The sequence below is a fragment of the Bicyclus anynana genome, chromosome 1 (genome assembly GCF_947172395.1).
Source record: "Bicyclus anynana chromosome 1, ilBicAnyn1.1, whole genome shotgun sequence".
In the NCBI taxonomy this organism is placed as follows: Eukaryota; Metazoa; Arthropoda; class Insecta; order Lepidoptera; family Nymphalidae; genus Bicyclus; species Bicyclus anynana.
The window spans coordinates 15,552,207-15,576,055 of record NC_069083.1 but is presented as its reverse complement, the minus strand read 5'-3'; the positions used below and the strand labels follow the sequence as shown (position 1 = coordinate 15,576,055).

General features: G+C 36.7%; 2 protein-coding genes across 6 annotated transcripts in view; one reads left to right on the top strand and one right to left on the bottom strand.

The window, feature by feature from the left end:
* The window catches only part of LOC112044215 (solute carrier family 12 member 4), a 424,075-nt gene that overhangs the window by 100,959 nt on the left and 299,267 nt on the right, over positions 1-23,849 (top strand). The gene's annotated exons all lie outside the window — the stretch shown is intronic.
* On the bottom strand, positions 10,182-21,024 carry LOC112044222 (monocarboxylate transporter 1). The gene is made up of 8 exons (XM_024079982.2): positions 20,859-21,024; positions 19,290-19,416; positions 17,860-18,264; positions 17,666-17,786; positions 17,021-17,168; positions 16,025-16,169; positions 13,955-14,146; positions 10,182-10,320 (listed from the first exon to the last, which is right to left on the bottom strand). Exons 1-8 carry the CDS (start codon positions 20,946-20,948, stop codon positions 10,208-10,210), a joined length of 1,341 nt encoding a protein of 446 aa, XP_023935750.2. The 5' UTR covers positions 20,949-21,024; the 3' UTR covers positions 10,182-10,207.

The window sequence follows — 23,849 nt, the reverse complement described above, 5'->3', positions numbered from 1 at the left end:
CATGCCCCGGACCGGATTCCACACCCTCCAGAAGCGGAGGCTGGAGGCAGAGGTCATATCCACTGGGCTATCACGTCTCTAAAAACCCAAGCCTACGATTCAATATTTAAGTACTTAAAATGAAAATTATTAAAAAATATATTAAAAAATAATTTGTTCAATTAATTAAAACCGGGTGTATTTACACCCATTGTAGTCATAGTAGTATATAAAATCATTGTAGCCTTTAAGGGTTAAATGGTAATTATGGTAATCAAGTGAATTGCGAAAGGGCTGCACTGATTTGAGCATCCACACGTATTGGTGAATTTGCATATGCCCTAGATAGCAGTTGCACGTAGGTATACCTATAGCTATCGCTTGACACGCCACTTCGTATGGGCTTTGCAGCGTGGAAGCTTTGTATTCAATGAACTAAGCCAATCTAATATCGGTGCTCTGTAATCAGAGAACGGATTTCCATTCCGAAAACTCGTGTAGCTATTGGACGGACGAACTAATTAAATGTAACAGAAACCATGGTTAGTTTCCGATGTTCTATTTTCGGTTTAAGCCGCTTATTTATATCAATATTCTTGATCTACTATAAACTACTACTATATATATACTTTAAAGAGCTAAAGTTTGTGTTGTTGGAGACCACTTAGTTATTCCTTATTATTCATTGTTATTATTCTTTACAAGTTAGCCCTTGACTACAATCTCACCTTATAACCTTAAGTAATGATGCAGTCAAAGATGAAAGCGGGCTAACTTGTTAGGAGGAGGATGAAAATCCACACCCCTTTAGGTTTCTACACGACAACGCAAAATCGCTTGACGGTACGTCTTTGCAGGTAGGATGGTAGTAGCCACGGCCGAAGCCTCCCACCAGCGAGACTTGGTTTCAGTTAAGAAAATCTAAATCGGCCCAACCGGGGTTCGAACCCATGACTTTTGTTTTGTAAATCATTATACATTATATTAATTTATTTATTGAGTAAAACTAAAACATATAAATAAAATTATAAAGAAGCCATTTATTCTCAAATCTCTTTTACATTTCATTTTGTTACTTTTACGAAAATATACCTAACTAGCGTACGCCCGTGACTTCGTCCGCACTTAGACCTCCTTTATCCGGCCCTATGGCAAAATCCTTTCTTAGCGGACCTCTACTAACTATAACCTACGTCCCTGTCAAATTTCATTTTTGTATATCAAGCGGTTTCCGAGTTTTCTTGATGATCATCCATCTTTCGCATTTATACGAGTATATTAAGATTGTTATTTGTTATAGTTATTATTGTTAGTAATTACTAATTAGTATAAAAATGAATAACTATTTTCATATTTAGTCTTACGATCTATAGATACCTACCTAGAGTTTCAGAAGAATATGGAAGTTTGAGGCCAAGTTATCCGTTTTATTAGAAAAAGTATTAATTTTTACAGCCATCGCAAAAATTGTATATATGCTAATATTATAAAGCTGAAGAGTTTGTTTGATTGAACGCGCTAATCTCAGGAACTACTTGTCTGATTTGTAAAATTCTTTCAGTGTTAGATAGCCCATTTATCGAGGAAGGCTATAGATTATATATTATCTCCATATACCTACAAGAACGGGAATCATGCGTGAAAACCGCGCGGCGTCAACTAGTGCATAATAAATTTAGTTTCATAATAAATTATGAAACATTATTTTATTGCATAAATACATGAATGAGACATTATTATAAATGTACCACTGTATGTACCTACACAAAACAGAATGTACCACTGTATGTACCTACTCGTGATTTCATTGCATACAAATGGATGGAACAGACAAATTGGAATATGAAAATACGTGGCAATCAGCTTATTTTAAATTTCAAATAATATTTGCATTGCATCAGCGTGGTAGTTCGGATAAATTTTATTCATAGATTTTGTGGAATACTATTAAATATTTTTGCTGATAGAGAATTCGTCGGTATACACACCTATAGATAGCTATTTTTTTATTAAGGTGGACTGAGGACATCTAGCGTATTGCAAGGAGCCGCCGGATGCTGGCGGCTCGAGCCTGTTGTGTTTAAAAGTCCAGTTACCACCCTACCGACAAAGACATACCCAAGCGATTAAGAGTTCCGGTACAATATCGTGTTTAAACCGAAAGGGGTGTGGATTTTCATCTTCCTCATAAGAAGTTAGCTCGCTTCCATCTTAGATTGCATCATTACTTACCATCACGTGAGATTGAAATTAAGGGCTAACTTGTAAAAAATAATTCATTTATTTCAAGTAGGATTAGCTTGGGTGAACAATTAGATAGTGTGTATTTCTTATATTATTGTTATGTTAAAAAAAGACAGTACCTATACCTCCGACTCGAAATTTCATTTGTCTAAGAGTCGGCAGCTAGTCATACTTACCCTTACCACATGCCTTATGTACCAAGGTATTATTTTATAGCCATAGGTAGTATTTTATAGCTAATTCACTAACTTTGACGTATGTTGACATATACGAAATTGAGATTATATGTAACAAATGTCATCCGGTGGCCACTGACAACCTTTCGTAGATATCACACAGTAAGTAGATAGATAGAAGACTTTTCTCAGTTGATTTGACATTTATTTTAATCATCATCATCATTATCAACCCATATTTGGCTCACTGCTGAGCTTGAGTCTCCTCTCAGAATGAGAGCGGATTGGCAGAGTTCACAAACCTAGAGAATTAAGAAAATTCCCTGGTATGCAGGTTTCCTCACGATGTTTTTCCTTCACCGTTTTTTCCAAAAAAAAAAAATCATACAGTCGAATTGAGAACCTCCTCCTTTTTTGAAGTCGTTTAAAAATGCACACAACTGAAAAGTTGGAAATGCATGCCCCGTACCGGATTCGAACTCATACCCTCCGGAATCGGAGGCAGAGGTGGCATCAGCCACTGGGCTATCACGGCTCTTTATTTATTTTAATAGGTTGTTAATAAAGACTAAGTTAGTGAATAGACCAGCTGTCCTTATTACATGCAATAAATAGAGTGCATGTAAATGCATTAACCATTCACGGAGCATTTGGAAAAATATACAAATCGCATTCATAGCGCCGTCGGACGACACAATGCCTGGCCTCACCCGGGCCGCTCGCTCTATCGACCGCTCGCCGTAGTAAGGCCGGTGTTCCGGCGACTAAACGGGTTACGAGCCATGCGTAGCGACTGTCGTGCTATGTGCTGATACTCAATATTCAACATTCATTTATTTCGAGGATTTCACCGCGGCTAGTTGCCTCAACGGGTGACAGAAGGGCTGGCTCATTTTTTGCGCATAGGATCAGCCTGGCTGTCCAGCGCGGAAATGCAGCCAGTATTCTTGCCACCATTTCACGTGGGCATGATTTGTATAGTTATTAGGATAAGTTAACTTAAGTTTCTAATTGTATTCTTTCTCAATAAAAAAAAGTAGGATTAGCTTGGGTGATCAATTAAACTTAGTCTTAATACTTTTCGATAGTGATACTAAACTAAACCAACTTGAAATAAATTAATTTTGAATTTTACTTAAATATCACCATTTATATAAAAAGCGTTCCTTAGCTACCAGGTGATGATTAATTACTGACAAGAAGTGGTAGGTTTCTTTTACATTTTTTTCGTAAATAAAAAGTAGCCTATTTTCTTTTCTGCACCCCTGTTAATGATAGTCGTACAAAAATCCTTAGTAACAAACTAATTAACCAACAAACAAACTAACTTTCATATTAGTATACTCGTAGAAGTTCTGTCTGAATCTGTGTGATTTTACGCATTTATACGGAAAGCTAGTATAGCTCCAAGCCACGGAATATTGGCTTTAAACATGAGCTAGATTCGACCGTGGTCTATCAGTAAGGTAACATTTTCCAGTCATAATATTCTGAAAGTATTCACCGAAGTCGCTATACGCGGTACCTAGGTCACAATAGTCTGCCCGGGTAAGCTGTATCGACCGCTTTCGCTTCGTGAGCTCTGAGCAAGATTTGACTAAGATTTTATAAAAATGTTTTTAAATCTGGAGGATTTTAAGCGCTTGCTTACATTGGCTTTTATGAAGACTCTCGTAAAACTACTGGAAAAATTGCTGAGGTGTTTATTTTTAAGTATTGCAATTTAAAAAGATTTTGTGCCATAATGAAAAGGTTTAATAAAGGCTGGTCTTTTGAATAAGAAATAATCATTAAAACTACATAAATATACACCAGACGTCTGAAGTCTCATGTGATGGCATGTACTTATAGAAAAATAATTCATTGGCGATTAAATGAAGTTAAGAAAAAGGCCGAGACCGAATTAGTTTCCAATAATGTGTGGTATATAGCTTTAGATTCTCAAATAACATCATAGTGGATCGTAATTGTTATTCCATGAATGATTATTGTAGAACAATACTATCTATTGCTTGGCTTCGTTCGTAACACTCCAGATGTTGCGCGCGAGCTGGGGGGGCGTGTAGCGATGAATGAAAAATCCTACCTTTTGACCTACGCCATTCAAGCTGAAGTATAGGTGTTATGGTAGGCGTCCACAGAACCACATCGTACGTATCGGACACATTGCATCAAACAGATTTTTAATTTTACAGTAGATAAAATCCGTTCGATACAATCCGTACGATGCGGATCAGTGGACGCACTTGTATGACTTTCTATACAAAAAACACTTAAATCCGTTTGATGCCATCCGTACGATGCGGATCAGTGGACGCACTTGGATGGCTTTCTATACAAAGAATACTAAAATCCGTTTGATGCCACCCGTACGATGCGGATCAGTGGACGCAATTGTAAGACTTTCAATACAAAGAATACTAAAATCCGTTTGATGCGATGCGTAATTTGCGGATCTGTGGACGCCTACGTTTAATCTTTCAAATCGAAATTAATAATATGCTGTAGGTATGGCGGCTGAAATAAGAATTTTTCCGTCAAAAGGTCAACTTGAAAAGTTTTCTACGAAAAGAAACACACACTTTGTTGACTGTGTACTATGAGTTACGACAAGTGACACCTAAAAGTATTGCTATTGTCCTGTGTAAACAGGCAGCCGTATTTCAGTAGACATCAGCTTTTTAACAAAGGAAAGATAAAAAGTGTGTGTCAGCTCCGACACACAAATGTTTATTCTTTCATCTTAGATTACATCATCACTTACCATCAATTGAGATTGTAGTCAAGGGCTAACTTGTAAAGAATAATAAAAAAAGATTATTAACTTACCGAGGCGCCAACTAAATACCTCAGATGTAAGTGGACGCAAATAGCAACATTATTTAAGATTTAATTGCAAGAAAACGTTTAACTTATTACGGTTCCATTAATGTACTTTAATAATAGAACCACTTTACAGAGTTAGAGCGGCCACAGTTTCCTCTTTAAAAGCCAGTTTACTTTACCGGCAAACTAAGTAATAATAGTTTAGGTTTCACTACGTTTAGACGAGCTATTTTAACTTTCTTTGTGTCGCTTACACGGCTATAAACGATCATTCGAGTCACCTGACGTAAAGTGATTGCCACATGCCATGGTCATTAGGACATATAGCTAATGTGTTGCCCGCCTTGAAAGGATTTGTTTATCCGCCCCTTAATTTACCCCATAATAATAACCTCTATGGAAACACAGTGGAAGTTGGTTGGTTGGTTGGCCTTTGATGCGGGACACAACTTGCGTGGATAACCTTGCGCCTTCACATCTTCTTGGCACGATGGGCTGTGCGCGCGCTGCTGCTGCATCAGCAGATACCATCAAGCGGCGCTAACATAGCAATCTCGACGGAGATTATGTATTTGAGCCGTTTGCGGACAAACCGTCCTTCTAGTTCCGTGGGGTCCCAGTACCTACTCGCTTTCTTTTCAAAGAAATCGCAAAGCGATAAATCGACGCCTCCCGTGACCAGAAGGCTGGTCTATATTTAGGTCAGAGAATCAGTATTGCCATACAACGTGGCAATACTGCCAGCCTTCTGGACACTTTACCGATGAACATCGATGATTTCTACGACGCCTAATTCTGTAGATATAATTTTATATTTCCTTTTTTATTTTTATAATAGGTTTAGGTAGTAAATTAAGTAAAATATTATTGTTTTAGCAAGTATATATAATATATAATATTTTGACGGCCTCCGTGGTGCAGTGGTATGCGCGGTGGATTTACAAGACGGAGGTCCTGGGTTCGATCCCCGGCTGGGCAGATTGAGATTTTCTTAATTTGTCCAGGTCTGGCTGGTGGGAGGCTTCGGCCGTGGCTAGTTACCACCCTACCGGCAAAGACGTACCGCCAAGCGATTTAGCGTTCCGGTACGATGCTGTGTAGAAACCGAAAGGGGTATGGATTTTCATCCTCCTCCTAACAAGTTAGCCCGCTTCCATCTTAGACTGCATCATCACTTACCATCAGGTGAGATTGTAGTCAAGGGCTAACTTGTAAAGAATAAAATAAAAATAAAAATTCTAAATACATAGTGAGTTCTTTATGTTGGAGGAAACTGTATCGACACATACCATCAGATAAGATAGATGCGCTTTAACTTATATATATGTATTGAAAATAATAATACCTATAGCTTAATACATTAACACACTAAATCTATAAATAAAATATTCAAATTTGTAATTCATGGTCATAAAAGCAATAAAATAAAACCTTTTATGTCTGTAACATGACACAAATCGTTAATTTTATGATATAGTTTAGAAGTTTTATAACATAACTCAGTAATTTTACGACAGTTCATATTAATAGTCGATTAATTTAATTCGGTATGTGTAACTAAACTGGAATCTAAATATCTATACCATGCCCTACAAATAAAGATAATGTACGTTGACATTGGTATGGAAAATTATAGAAACTCGTTTTAGCAACAAATATGAATAAATAACAGACGCTTGCGACGCCGTCTGCGTGAAACTCTATCTATCACAAATTCTGCATGAACCATTGGATATTTCTGAAATAAAAAGTAGTCTATGTTATACTCCAAGGTCTCGTTTATATCACTTTTTAAAAAATAATCTAAAGTGGTTCTTTGATCACTGACTGATAAATACATAGACACATAGACAGACAGTTGCGGATCCTAAGGCCCAATAGGCCCGGGCCGTCCAGACGTTTGGCGCGACCATTTATAACAAAATGTAATTATGGAATAAGCAATGAATAATGACAAAAGCTCAATTTTGGTCGATCCCCACTGTTTGAACAGGGGTGAGAACATCAAGCGGCTTGTAGGAAGTCGTTGAATGCTTGCCGCTCGAGAACCTTGTGTTTGGAAGTCCATGCAAAAGGCCTATGTCCAGCAGTGGACTTCCATCGGCTGATAATGATGATGATAAGGAATAACAAAATTCACCAATCACAATAATTTCTAATTTTTTTACTTTCCTTTTGAATGTTTTATTTATCAATCAATGAAAACTCTTATTCTCAGAAAATATTATAAAATCAATCGATTTTGATAAAAAGCTATTTAAAAAATATTTTCTTCTTTATCTTATACATATAGTGGGTATAAGAGGATATTTAAAGAAACACGTACTTAAAAAGTGATGACTGGTTCCTGGGGCCTAAAGCGGCCAAGTCTACACACCCGCCACTGCAGATATACATGCACATATATAGATAGATATATAGACATAATTATAGGGAGACAGAGTTACTTTCGCGTTTATAATATTAGTAGGTATCTACGGTTGAAGCAGTGTAACTTGTTACCTTGCTGTTCACACCAATGCACCCATCAACCGCTTGTCTCTGTTTACCTCACCATTGCATCCAAAACCAAGCAGTCTTCCGAAAATAGAAACACCATACATAAATCTCAATCCTACTTCCTACTAATATTATAAACGCGAAAGTTTGTATGGATGTTTGGATGTGTGTTACTCTATAACGCCGCTACTATACTGAAGCGATTTGGCTGAAATTTGGAATGGAAATAGATTTTACTCTTTACTTATGGATTAACACATAGACTACTTTTTATACCGAAAAAATCCATGGTTTCCCGAGATTTGCGAAAACTGATGATTGTAATGATATGAATATTTGTTACTCTTTCACGCCTCGACTACTGAACCGAATTAGCTGAAATTTGGTATTGAGATATATTATAGCCTGGATTAACATATAGGCTACTTTATATCCCGGAAAAATCCCTGGTTCCCGAGGGATTTGTGAAAAACTAAGTTCAACGCGGACGAAATCACGGGCATCCGCTAGTGCTATAATAATGTACCAGTCACGTAATATCGTACAAAAATTTATAGCGGTAGTCTGGATTCAATACGAGTAAGTAGCCGTTTTCTTAATATGTTATTCAGCGAGCTATGTTATATTTACTAATAAGTATGTCTACAAACAACAAACATATATCTTTATGGTACCTACCTATCATCATTATCAACTTATTTTGATGGTCCAATAAAGGGCCACTTTATAGCTAAGAAGCACCATGCTGTTGGATTATGTTTACTATTTTTTTTTATTCTATGACAAGTTAGAATTATCGATAATTGAAGAGACGTGAGAGCCCTGAGGATATGACCGTGGTGGACTATTATTTGGCTTAACCCCTCTTATACTGAGAGGAGATTCGCGCTCAACAGTGAGCCGAATATGACTGTGTTGACTACGAACACAAAAAGTTAAACGTGACCTTATTACTAAGACTAGCGGAGTCTTCCGCTCCGTCCGTCCGTCCGTTTTTACACATTATGACGTAATTCTGTTGTCTATAGCAAAAAATATTTAAAAACATAATAAAATACTTAATTGTTTAACTCCCATACAACAAACGTGTTTTTTATGGATAATCGAACCTACGGAATCCTTCGTCCTAAGTTATGTATGTTATCGCCGCGTTGGCCGCTTTTAAATTTACATGTTGTTAATAAATATTGTAGGAAATAGTAGCCTGTGACAGATATGACGTCGCTAGATCTCGTGTTGGCTTCAGTGTTGAGTGTGCTCGTGGAGTTCGAGCCGTCCACATCTGTTGTGTAATTCTTTATGTGTTACTTGGGATAGGCGGGGAGAGTGAGTTGAGTGGAAAAGAGGAGTGTTTGTATACAGTCAAAGGATCCTATAACCCTACACACATCGTTCACAAGTGCGTGACTCCACTCAAGGTCATTCCTTTATTCGACATTAGTTTTCTTATTTTTGTAATCTCTTTTGAGTCCTATAATATGTAAGTGTGGTAAACAAATAAATAGAAGCATGAGCATAATGTAAGAGCATTTATAGGTAAGGGATATATAAGCGAGAGCTGTGGTATAACTTTCCCAGGTTAAGAGTCCACTTGACATCAGCCGCTGTTCGTGACAAGCTTGAGTATAATTAGAAGTCGACATTTCTTTTCAAATTTTAGCAAAGGTTGTGATTTGTAATAGCTTTCTAGTACTCGATACTTATTTCGTGTTTATTGTGGCTTGACTTACTTATTAAGGATTCAGATAGACTTACCGTCATTAATGTAAAAACGAAATAACGTTTGATAAAAACCTAGCAGGTACTAAAAAAGAAAACAAAATATACAAAAATATTTTGTTTTCTCTTTTTTGAATTACATACAAAATGAACAGCGCATTAATTGTGGGAACATACAATAAATATTTAAATAACAAAGTCGCTTTGAAATTCTTATCAAAAAACAAAATATAGGCCATTTACGCTTAGTAATAATTTTAATGAACTTGTTCTTAATGACAATAAAAACAATAAAATGAAGCTTAGGACAATTAGAAAAAAACCTTCATTTTCAATATGTTTGTTGATATATGTGCATATGGAATTTGGCCTTAATGTAGATAGATTTTCACGGCCTCCGTGGCGCAGTGGTATGCGCAGTGGACTTACAAGACGGAGATCCTGGGTTCGATTCCCGGCTGGGCCGATTGAGGTTTTCTTAATTGGTCCAGGTCTGACTGGTGGGAGGCTTTGGCCGTGGCTAGTTACCACACTACCGACAAAGACGTACCGCCAAGTGATTTAACGTTCCGGTACGATGTCGTGGAGAAACCGAAAGGGGTGTGGATTGTCATCCTCCTCCAACAAGTTACCCCGCTTCCATCTTAGATTGCATCATCATTTACCATCAGGTGAGATTGTAGTCAAGAGCTAACTTGTAAAGAATAAAAAAAAAGATTTACATTATTTTTAATAGTGTTAGGATTAAAAATCTATTTTTTAATTTATTTCTTTAAAATATAATACTCGGCAGGCCATAGGCATAGACACGGCAAACAGCAAGCTGACAACGCGTAAAAGGCTGGGATATAGTCTTGGTAGACATCTCTTATCAAACCTGAAAAAAAAATCAACGTTATCTTTTTGTTTTGTTTTTTTTAAAGAATATTTGCCATATGCAATATTTAAAATATGACCAATATTTCCATTCCCCTCCAACTAGTCGAGAAAGACTGTATTAGGAGTGGGTACGACAATAAACCAATCGAACGACCACCCCTGACCTCAAAATGGTTTAAAATAAAACTTATTTCTTAGAAACAAAAAAATACATACACCTATTAGGTAAAGGTGAATATATATTTAATTGTACTAGAATTAGGGCCGCTTTCACCACACTCTGGTGTTTACGATATCGGATAATCAAACCATAAGTTACTTTATGCCAAATTACAAAGACAAAACTTGTGAATAATTTATCAGACACTTATAAGAGTCTTAACAGAGATATAAGTGAACACGAAACGTTAAAGCTCTTTGGTGTTGAAACTGGCCTTTACTCTAATAAATAATATCAAGTGCCTGGGTAACCGTGATTATTTTTTGTACATTTTCTAAAAATTAAACCTTGCTAGATCGATTTATTACCCCTGAAACCCCCTGCATACTAATTTCTTGAAAATGAAATGAAAAGCAAAGAAATTTATTGCTAATATAAGTCTCTTTACATTGGTGCTGAGGACCCTAATTTAAGTATTTATACAGGATACAGAAAAAACCTATCGTCGCTCTTTTTACTTAAATTGTTATAGCTCATTGTTAAAATTCGTTAGAGCTTTCATCATCTATCAAAATTCGGATTATTTAAATCTTTACAAGAATCAATCAATATACTCAGTTTTTCATTATTCCCGCAGAAACCATGGATTTATTCGGGATGAAAAGTAGCCGATGTGTTTATCTAGAGTAAAATCTATTTCCATTCTAAATTTCAGCCAAATCGCTTCAGTAGCCGCAGTGTAAAGGAGAAACAACTTACACTTACTTACACACACGAACTTTCACCTTTAGTGTGATGTGATTGGTTGACGTAACTCAACACTATAATCCAAGTGACAGTATCATAGACCGAAATAAAGTGCTCAAGGCATAATAACTCTTGACAGTCTGACCGTTCGGGCAATTGCGAGTTATTCGATCCAATTTGTTCCAATATATAAATCCTCGCTTGAATACTCGTATGTTCAGATGTCAGCGGAACTGAATACGTCGAGCATCGTACCACTTTAGCGTGAATAAACACTTCAATCTAAAAATACGTTCCGAGAAGCAGCAGTATGCGCTGGAAAATTGTGTCTATACTACAAATACCGTGGAAGTATGTTTCCCGAAGCAAGTTTTCAATCTACCATAAGTTGGATAAGTTTTGCAATCATGCAAATACTTTCCTGTTTTGAATTTATTCGTTTTATATTTTAAGACGAGATAAACGAGGGTTGAAATTTTCAACTGACGAATGGAAGGGAGTTTCTTTCTTATATCAGCCATGTCTTTTTTTTTAAACATGAATAACTAGTACTAGTCAATGACATATTATTATGTCGTGAAGAAAAAAAGTCGTCCAACTTATTGTCGACCAATAGCGATGGATTTGAAATATTGCTCTCGTTTTGTCCCAACGCAACGAAAGAGAGCGTTATATATTTTCGATTGAGCTTTATTGGTTGATCTTAGGCCTACATGATACTGTTTTACTCGTATCTCCAACTAAGCCAAATGTCAGTATTAGTGGGTACGGATGGTAAATATTACTAACTTTTACGAGTATTTCGACTTTTTTCGATTATTTTGACTAATTATCACCGTTATCTAATTAGGACATTACATGACGTTTCAAAAGTGTTTGTAAACTTCACGTAATTGAAATAAATTAATTTAGATTTTTGACTTTAACAGATAGGGAACGGAACCCTTATTACGTAGGCTTAGCTTACAAATACTTTGAAAATGTCAATTATCTACATACATATTTGTTACGCTTCGTCAATCATAGAGATACTAACGCAAGAAGGTAAGATAAGGTTGAGTTACCTATCTTATATTTTAGTAGCGGACGCCCGCAGCTTCGTCCGCGAGAAAATCAATGTGTAGTAGGAGTAAGTGACCATTTTATTTTTGAAGATAAATAAATGGCTTTAGTCATTTATGATTTACACAAAACCTTGGAAATTTGTGTACCTTCCTTATGAATCACTCTTTCTGTTGGTAAAAACCGAATGGAAATCCGTTCACAGTTTTCTAGTATGTCGCGTACAAGCAGATGCTACATTGTTTAAAATGAAATGTATAGAATCATAAGAAATTCTAAATCCTACTCGTAGATTCCAAGTGAAGATGTGTGAACTGTGAACGTAACATAGCATACGGTGGTTGTATGTGAATATTTTTTTACAAACGCATTTATTTATTTCATAGTTTTATCGTTTAGAAAAATGTTTCAGAATAACATACTGCCAGCAGAAGTTAATGTGTTACAAGGATTTTAATTTGAAAAGTTTTCACGTTCAACTTTAATTTTAGGTTAAGCACTTGTGCGGACCTGACATTTAATTTTCTCTCTGCAAAGCTGACCGAGATTAAAAATCTAGCTCTCTGTTGTGAATCATTGCAAAGTGCATGCCAGATAAATATTGAGGCCAAAAAAAACAATAAGACGACCACTGTTGTTAAAAACTATCAGTAAGTTCAAATGGAAAATCTTATAATATAAAATGCAGCTATAAAATAAAAAAAAATTTCAGACTAGCGTATTTTTCTTCGCTTAAACGATCGATTCAGCATACGCACCCACGCTACATTTCCGCGCTTCAAAAAACCGGACGCGCGTAAACAGGCATATTTCGGCGTGTTTGCTTGAACCGGTGGTGTAGTGTCAGTATCAACATGGATTCTCACGAAGAAACATACATCACGCGTATACGAGCTTAGAAGCACATCAACGCTCGTACGAGTTGAGCGCGTGTCAAAAGGTGCGCCTACGTGCGTTTCCAAAAACGAGCTCATATGCGCGTATAAAACGCTAGTCTGAAACCGCTCTTAGCTCGGAAACTGGACTTGCAGTGAAATTTGTATCCGCAAGTGACAAATCACTAAACTTTGGGATGAAATGTAGCATATGAGAGATAGTTTTACAGCCAAAATTTAAAAAGTTAGGCTCAGCGTCTGTTAAAATTACCAAATACGTTTCAACATTATTAAAAGCGATTATTTTAACAATAATCGCAGTAATTAGTAGGGATTTAGAGAGGGGTAGCGATCGGTTATCGGGAACGACTTGCGATATAAGGCGCTCGTCGTCCGGTCCGGTGGCGTTCGAGCCGTCCACATTACTTGTTGTGTAAGTATTTATGGGTTACTTGGGATAGAGAGTGACTTGAGTGGAAAAGGGGAGTGTTGGTTAGCTAGCAAAGACGTTTTTAACCCTACGTTGTGTACGTTCACGAGTTCGAGACTCCTCTCAAGGTCATTCTGGTCACTCTGCCATTCTAGGGTCTTATTTTGGTTACAGTTTGATTTCTTAATTAAGTTGTCCTCACACATATTAATATATGATAAATATTGTGACTCGACATTGGTTTTCTTATTTTTGCAATCCACTTCTGAATAGTCTGCTAAAAATAGTTTAGTAGTTGGAGAGAAAATATTGGTCATATTTCAAATATTACTTAACAGAATATAGAATAACAACATACCAATAATGGGAGAGAAGATGATATTAACAAGACCAGTGGAGAGCATAAACAGTGCATATGCGCCGGTGAAAGCCTCATGTGTCACGTGCTGAGATATGACGAGAGGACTGGCCACGTGGAGCCAGGCACGAAGAACTCCGAGCACACTGGTGATCACTGCCAGCCATACAAAGTGACGAACTTGGAGTATCACTAAAACATACATACGTAATATTTACTTTATAAATGGAATAATAGACAAACATGCAATGGCGTAGCTACCCAGGGGCTAGGGGGTGCAATGCCCTCAAGCTTAGAAGACCCTCGAATCCTTAGCAGAAAATCGCAATCGAACTGAACTTAGACAATTTTGATTTTGAAATTGTCTAAGCAGGATTGATTAGAAGGAAGTTAAATATTTAATTAATTTGACGCCTTTACGACGACGTAGCGAAATATCGGCCAGACCTAGCATTTTTTTGAATAAAATGTAAGTTTGTTAACTTGTTTCCTACACTTTCACGTTAATTTATAACTAACCGATCATCATAAACTGTTCCAGAAAACTGTCTTAAAATGACCTTTGCCTGAACTAAAATTGATAGACATAATTTACATAAACGCGTTTAAAATCTACATAATGAATAATGTAAGTAAACTTTTAAATATGGTTTTACTATATAAAACCATATTTAAAAGTTTACTTACGTGAGGAAACCTGCATACCTTAGAATTTTCGTCTAGGTGTGTGAAGTCTGCCAATCCGCATTGGGCCAGCGTGGTGGACTATTGGCCTAACCCCTCTCATTCTGAGAGGAGACTTGTGCTCAACAGTGAGCCGAATATAGGTTGATAATGATAGGCTGTCGTTAGGTATATTATAAAGGTATACAAATATCTTCATCTAACCTTATAACTGTCGACGTTAAGTATTTGCTTGGAATATAAATATTTATTCATATGTTTGTTTGATATGCTCACAATAGACTTTGTATCTTTATTATTATTCTGTTATGTCATGTTTGATGACTCTGACGTCATTGCACTAAGATAGTTTTTAATTACTATGTAAGTTAAGAATCATTAAAAATATCATCTACTTAATTATATCAGTTTATTTTACTATCATGTCATGCCATAGGTAGGTGTTAGGATAAATAGGCTAGGTTATTGTAAAATAAACATGTCATCATCATCATCCTATCAGCCGATGGAAGTCCACTGCAGGACATAGGCCTTTTGTAGGGACTTCCAAACATCACGATACTGAGCCACCGCAAAGGATGATTTTTCCTTAAAACAGCTTTCTAGTTACTTTTAGTAGGAACTGCATTTGGAAAGTGTAGTCACAACAACCAATTAAAAGTGTGAAAATGCAGTGTTGGTCGACCCCCGACTAGGTAAACCGACGCCATCCACCGGTTAAAAGGAAGCACCACCGCATGCGGCTCTGGGCAAAGGAAAGTTCTTACAAGATGCCTATCCAGCTGTGAACGTCCATCGGCTTAAAATTATGATGATAATTAACGATTAGTTACTTAAGGCCCATAGTTAGCGACCGTCGAATGGCGACCCCGCACTGGATAGCGCAGTGTTGGTCGACCCCCCACTAGGTGGACCGAGGACATCAAGCGGTTTGTAGGCAACCGCTGGATGCTGGCGGCTCGAGATCGTTATGCTTGGAGGCCCATGCAAGAGACCTATGTCCATCAGTGAACGTCCATTGGCTGATAATGATGATGATGATGATGATGATGATGAATTAACGATATTTTACACTAGAGATACTAGCGCAACTGATGCGGACAATTGTCTTAATTTCATTTGGTCGCTTAATAAACAACGTAAGTTATTTAGACAAATAATTCCTAAATATTGTCTTCAATATCGAGTTGTGTGTTCAGGAAGTGTAAAAACTATATATACTTAAGTAGGTAAGTAAATATATAATGTAAGTTAACACGAAATAGTGCATGTGGGAGCTCAGTGGAGTGGAGCTATTCGGATCACTTTTTGCGGTGATTATGTAGGTACGTAACATAACTATGGTATAAAATATCGTTGATAATAATGTAATCAAATCTGTGATACCTATTCTCGCTACTAGGGTGAAAGCTGTTGCCACGTAGAACAACGATCTTATGTTGATTGGAACTATGCTGCTTATGAAGGCCAGTCCAAAACGGCCCGCGACGTCCGCACCGGCGCTGATAGAAATACATGCTGCTACTTGATTCTGAAAGACATGTTATATTGTAGAAGGAATACTGTTCCGGTCATCCCACTTCTGATTATATAGGACTCAAAAGTGATTACAAATATAAGAAAACTAATGTCGAACAAAGGTTACGATTCACAACACTTGTCAGAACAACTTAACTAACAAATCAAACTGTAACCAAAATAAGACCCTAGAATGGCAGAGAACGACCTTGAGTGAAGTCACGTACTTGTGAACGATGTGTGTAGGGTTAAAGGTACCTTTTACTGATATCAAACACTTTTTCACTCTGGTCACTCTTCCCGCGGTTTTTTTTTGCCCCTTGTATAACAATCTACTATTGTACATAATATTAGATATGCACATTGAACAAAGACTGGTTACCATGGTAAAACATGGTTTGATATTATTTTTGTTGACGGAGTAATGCCAAGGCCCATCTAACGGAGGCTTGCCGAGCAAGGCACCCTCGTTAGAAAATTGTACTTCAATGCCCTGCCTTACGTTCGCTCGTTAACCTGAGGCATTACAGAGGCGGTAAGTCTCAGGTGCCTGTAATTTTACTGACTCTCATACTGTTCAGAGCGAAACAATGCTCCAGGCACTGTTCTTTGAGAAAAACCTAATGATACCGAAGTTAAATTTACTGCAGCTAACTGTATTGAAAGAAAATCGGTTATAATGACTAACGGTACAGCAAAATGTCTAAAGATACGTATCTTTGGGTCTACTGAACTGGTTTTAAAAAGTCTTTTACCACTAGAAAGCCACGTTCTTTCTGAGCGTCATAAACAATTTTATCCCTATCATATTCTCAAGGGAACGGGAAATAATAAAAAAAAGTAATAAATAAAAAGCGAACTTACTGTACTTAATCCATACTGATAGAGAAGCATTGGTTGAAAAACGAAGAAAATGATATCAGAGAAATTCACGAAGCTCTGACCAATGCAAATGTTACAAAACACTGGGTCCTTGAGTATCTTTACGTTTAACATTTCTAATATGTCGTGCCTGTAAGAGAATAATGTGACTCATGAATCGACTATTAATCGATGAAACTCCTATTAAAAAGTGATGGTCAATGAGTGTCAAACACAACTTCTTGGAACTCAATTCAAGTAGTCGCATTTGCAAATTCAACCCTCAACTTAAACTTCAAGGTTGAATTTGCTTTGAATTTGGGATTTTCTTGAATTTTGGACTAAATATATTTAAACGCCTTAAGGTATATTTTTTTACCAATAATTCTAAAACTGTCAAAGCAAAATTGGTCAGTTTTTAAGGGAAATTTTCTATATGATTGTACATCCTTTTAATTTAAGAAGTCAATAATATTAAATTTATCACATATTAAATTTAAACAGCGGTTGGGCGTTCAATATGGAACTTTATTTATTGGTTTAAGCCTCTTGCATGAACATCCAAACACCACAGTCTCGAGCCGCCAACATCCAGCGGCTCCCTGCAACCCTGCGTAATAAATTTATTTCAAAATAATGAAAACATACCCGAACATGGTAAGGGACATAGTTTCTTTCACCGTGACATTAATTTCAGATTGCTTAGTATTTTTGTTAAGCAAATCAACAGTTTCCCGATCAGTTGGCCCATTTTCTAGTGACACTATGTCTACAACAAACTCAAAATATCACACTAGCTCATCAAAATCACACCATACAATTTGTTTATGGGATAAAAATACTTGCTGTTCTATTTTTGTTTGTCTTCCTGAAAAACTTCATAGCGAATACACCGGGAAATGTGTGCAAAGATATCCCGCTTATAAGCAGCAGTGTTGATCTGAATCCATAACACGATAATAATTCTTTTAGAAGTTGTGGATAGAATATCAATATAACTCCTTGGGCAGCTTTTATCAAGCTCATTACTTGAGTTCTTTTCCTTACGAAGTATTGATTGAAAGTGGAATAACAAACGGGGACGATCATTCCGAAACCAACTCCTTGTAGCACTCCAAATGTGAAGGGCAATTGGTTCGTGCTTGATATAAAAACTGTTACAAAGGAGCCAGTCGACATAATTACGGCTCCTACAAAGCCTCCTAATCTCAAGGAGTATCTTTTTGTTATCACATTGAGAGTTAAGCCTGTAAGAAGAAAAGATTGTTATCACAAATATCTATATATCTAATAAATACGCAGAGCTTATTTACTACTAGCGCATGCCCGCGACTTCATCTGCGTGGAACTCAGTTTTTCACAAATCCCGCGGGTACCATGGATTTTCCGGGATAAAAAATAACCTATGTGTTAATCCAGAGTAAAATTTATTTATATTCCAAATTTCAGCCAATTCGCTTCAGTAGCTGCAGCGTAAAAGAGGAACAAACATACTTACACACTTACACACTTTCACACTTACACAGTGTAGTGTGAAGTGTGATTATAACAATGTTTTTATTTTGTAGTAATTAAGCAGTATTATTATTTAACAAATACTAAGATTTTAGTTTTATTACGAGTAGGACAACTTAAAAGCTTCGTTTTAAATGTTTATATATTTAAAAGTTTAATTTTGTATAATGTTAATGGGTCATTGCGTTTAGTTATTGCCATAAATTTCAATATAACCGCAATGATCTAAAAGAAAATGCCCTTACAAAATCCTCAAATTTTTTTAATAACAAAATATCATTCACCCATTTTTAGTTAATTTTCTCCCATCATTTGTCGTCAAAGAAAATATGATACCCGGATGTTTTTTACGCCGCATGACCAATTCATAGCATATTTTATTTTTGTTTGTGTATTGAGCTATTACAGACACAGAGTTAAGCCGTAATGGCCCAGTAGATATGACCTCTGCCTTCGATTCTGGAGGGCGTAGGTTCAAATCCGATTCGCATTGGCAATTGAGCATGCACCTCCAACTTTTCAGTTGTGTGCATTTTAAGAAATTAAATATCATGTGTCTCAAACGATGAAGGAAAACATCGTGAGGAAACCTGCACACCAGAGAATGTTCTTAATTCTCTGCGTGTGTGAATCTGCCAATCCGCATTGGGCCAGCGTGGTGGACTATTGGCCTAACCCCTCTCATTCTGTGAGGAGACTCGAGCTTACCAGTGAGTCGAATTGATAATGATGAGACCAAGAGTTACAAAATACAGACCTCCAATAGCTAACATAATTGAGAAAACTCCGTGCGCAGTCGTTAGAGATTTGGCACTGGAATTTGTTTCCACGATAAAATCTTTGTATAACAACCCGAATGAGTTCACGTGCCCAATGCCCGCGATCTGAAAAAAACATGCATTGAGAAAGTTACAAAATGAAAATAGTTAGTGTAACCTTGTCGCTGTTAATAAAACTATTCAATATTCTTAATTTTTGACTGATTTAAAAAAAGGAGAAGGAATACTAAATATATTAACTAACAAGCTGCGTTCGTGGATTTGCCCACGAATTTATGTAGGAATATTGAAAATAAAGCCATCGGCTCTTCGAACTATGTGCCCTGCCAATTGCCACATCAGCTTCGCGACACATTGAGCTATGTGGGTGACTTTAGTTCGTCTGCGGATCTCCTCATTTCTGATTCGATTACGCAAAGATATAAAGATTTGCCCGATACTGACCACGGTGGGCACGGTTGGTCAGCGCAATGCTAGGTTACTCGCGCCGGTGTCGCTGCTGCTCGACATCGGCCTGAGGCATTTAATAATCTAGGCTGTTGGAATGGATATACCGCCATTCGTCGGTCGCCAGAGGCTCGTCGGTCCATTTGCAGGGTGCGCCACGAGCAGGTAAGGTTGGCAGTTGGGGAGACTGACTGGTACTAGCCTCCCCCTTACACCCCCTATTTACTATACCAGTCTGTAACATATATCTGTGTAAATTTCACTCAGATTGATTCTCATTTTGCGCTTAGATTTTACATTTACAATATGTAAAATTAATTTCATAGACTCTTAAACCTTTGTAACAAACCATAACAACAACAAATACCATCACAACAACAATAATCAGTAGCCGAAAATCAAGACAGAAAAGAATTTGGAAGTTCGATTGCGATATAATTAGGTAGTCAAAAATGTCTAACCCAGATAGAAATATTTGCACTACAAATTATAATTATATTTGTGTACAACAGTGCGTGTTTAATAATTATTATTTTGCTGACGCTTTCAATGCAAGCCACGCGTGTAATATTAATTTAATGAATATTAATCATAACATTTGCATTATTTGTTATCTTCTGTGTCAGATAATAATTGTATTGGAATAATTACTTAGTTATCTATTTGCTTTGCTTAACTTGGCAAAATATTTGTGTTATATTGGGTACGAATAGTTTGGCAATTTAGATTGTTGTTATAATTTGTGGCTTCGATAATTGTTTTGTTGGTCTAGTGTTTTGTTGTTGACAAGGATTTAAGCTAAGCTTAATCGCTTATACTATAATTTCTTTTTTTCGTATTTGTTTTCTTTCTTTTATGTTGGGTATGCTTTCGCTTGATTACAATCATGCCTGATGGAATGTGGTGAGGTCAAAGATGAAAAGCGCTTGCCTAGAAGATATCTATTTACTGTTGCATTTAAGGAACACACATTTTACGTGTCAGGAAACACAGACGATGGAATTGGAATTGTTTGAATTGTTTGTTTCTTAGTTTTGTGATGCACAAATATAGTGTTTGAGTAAAATAAATAAGTAAATATAAAATAAAGTAGTACTTACAAAAATGATAACAGTGCCAAAACAAACTACATAACCCCACTTGTCTATTTCCGTGTATTTTGTACCGCCATTGGAAATTTCCGTATTCATTTTCACAGTTACAATCGGGTTGCTCTATTGCAAGCCGCGGGTCGACTAAATGTATTCTTAACTAGCGGATATATGAGATAAAGGACTAGTCAATGAACCGACTATATAACCGTGTCAACTTAGTCATATATTACTTGTGTATGCATCACAAGGTAGAAACGATAACACTATTTGTTCGTAGCCGTTTTGCGATTCGTTGGCGTTCTATTGTTCATTATAATTTATCACCTCTTAAGGGTCAACTCCACGAGCTATTTTGCACCCACAACGGTACGTACTACGGAGAGGGTTTGGGGTGAGGGTGTTTGTACAAATCAATGTCGCCTTGTCAAAAACTACCGATTTATATGAGGTTTTCAATGATAGATTCAGGTTTGATTGTTGCGTATTTTCAGATAGACGTTTGTAACTGACCATTTGGCCTATTCACTAATTTGGTCTTTATTAACAACGTATTCAAATCAACTATGAAATGTCATCTATATACTACTGTATAATAACCACGAAGGGTTGACAGTAGACACCGGATGCCATTTGTTACATAGAATCTCAATTTTGTATTTGTCAAAGTCAGTGAATTGGAAGGTTTTTATTGACGGCCTCCGTGGCGCAGTGGTATGCGCGGTGGATATACAAGACGGAGGCCCTGGGTTCGATCCCCGGCTGGGCAGATTGATATTTTCTTAATTTGTCCGGGTCTGGCTGGTGGGAGGCTTCGGCCGTGGCTAGTTACCACCCTACCGGCAAAGACGTACCGCCAAGCGATTTAGCGTTTCGGTACGATGCCGTGTAGAAACCGAAAGGGGTGTGGATTTTCATCCTCCTCCTAACAAGTTAGCCCGCTTCCATCTTAGACTGCATCATCACTTACCATCAGGTGAGATTGTAGTCAAGGGCTAACTTGTAAAGAATAAAAAAAAAAAAAAGGTAGTAGTAAAAATTACTTTGTGCAAAACCAAAACTATTCGTCCGATTTTGATTCGGTTTTCAGTGATAGGTTGAGGTGTGATTGGTGCATGTTCTTAGATAGGTATTGTTTTTTAGACAAGCATTGTTACAGATAACAATGATCTCGGAGTTGTCTTGGAGTTTTTATGGAATTTGCAACATATTTCTACAGAAGACACTCGTGGAAACGGCGCTTAAATATTTTATCATTGTTTAATAGATAATATATTTTATCAAGGTTAGATTTTATCCAAATCTATACCTATTGAAACTTGTAGATAAAGATAAAGTTCAAAAAACTCTATCTAGCTATTTTTAACGATCGATCGATTTTTCCTTAAAAGGAAATCAATAAGTCCATATCCTGGTGACATTAATATGACATATTAATTAGATAATTGATTGCTTACACGTGAAGTTAACTGTCTATTTACTAGGTATTATATTATTATACTTACATACAATTAAATCGTACTGTTTTGTATACACGTGGCATATAATATATTTGATACTAGCGGACGTCCGCGACTTCGTCCTCTTTAACCATGAACTTTTCCGATTTCAGAGAAAAATCTATTTCCTGTTTAAAAAATTAGCCAAATCGGTTCAGTAGTTATTGAGTAACAAACATCCATACAAAGTTTCTCGTTTATAATATTAGTAGGATTAATTAAAATAGATTATGAAACATTTTGTATTCCACTTTCAAATGTAAATGTTACACAGTTAGAATTAATAGAACTCGTTCTAATAATGAGAAACACTCAAAACAATGGATGCAACACAATACAACGTGTCCAGCTCGATACATAAAACTTTAAGTCTTGCATTACTCAATACATATTAATCCTACGAATATTAAAAACGCGAAAGTTTGTATGTATGTTTGGATGTTTGTCGCTCTATAACGCCGCAACTACTGTATCGATTTAGTTGACATTTAAAACGTAGATAGATTATACCCTAGATTAACACATAAGCTACTTTTATACAGAAAAATTTATGGTATTTGTGAGATTTGCGAAAAAATAATGGTTGTGATAGTGTGAATTTTGTTACTCTTTCACGTTGTGACTACTGAACCGAATCAGCTGAAATTTGGAATTGAGATAGATTATAGCCTAGATTAACACGTAGACCACTTTTTATATCGGAAAAATTACATATTTTTATTTTTTTTTATTTTCTACAAGTTAGCCCTTGACTACAATCTCACCTGATGGTAAGTGATGATGCAATCTAAGATGGAAGCGGCCTAACTTGTTAGGAGTAGGATGAAATCCACACTCCTTTCGGTTTCTACACGACATCGTACCGGAACGCTAAATCGCTTGGCGATCCGTCTTTGTCGGTAGGGTGGTAACCACGGCTGAAGTCTCCCACCACCCAAACTTGGACCAATTAAAACCTCAATCGGCCCAGCCGGGGATCGAACCCAGGACCTCCGTCTTGTAAATCCACCGCGCACACCACTGCGCCACGGAGGCCGTCAAAAACATATTTAATATTCATGGGTAACGACGCTGGGTGCTGCTAATTACTTAATAAAATTGAAGTGTCTATCTGTGATTACAAAATAATTGTGTTTTCTCCAACGACTTTACCATAGGCACAATATAATTTCGTTGGTTTTCTCAAGTGCTTCAAATTTTGGTCAGCTTAAAACAACCGAACTGATTTTAAGGGGACTTTCACTGAAAGATAGAGCCTGTATATTCCTCACTTATAATCCGGCATTTTTCCGGGATTGGGGATGGTTCCCGCAGGATTTGTGAAGCTTGTATTACACGCCAAATCGCAGTCAATCAGAACTCATCCGCGTAGTTCCAGTTCCCGTGAGAAAACGGGGATAATATATAGCACTTACAAATAACGTGACATTCTAGTGGCAAAAGAATATTCAAAATCGGTTTAGCATAATAATATATTACCCCTACAATACCATAAACTTTA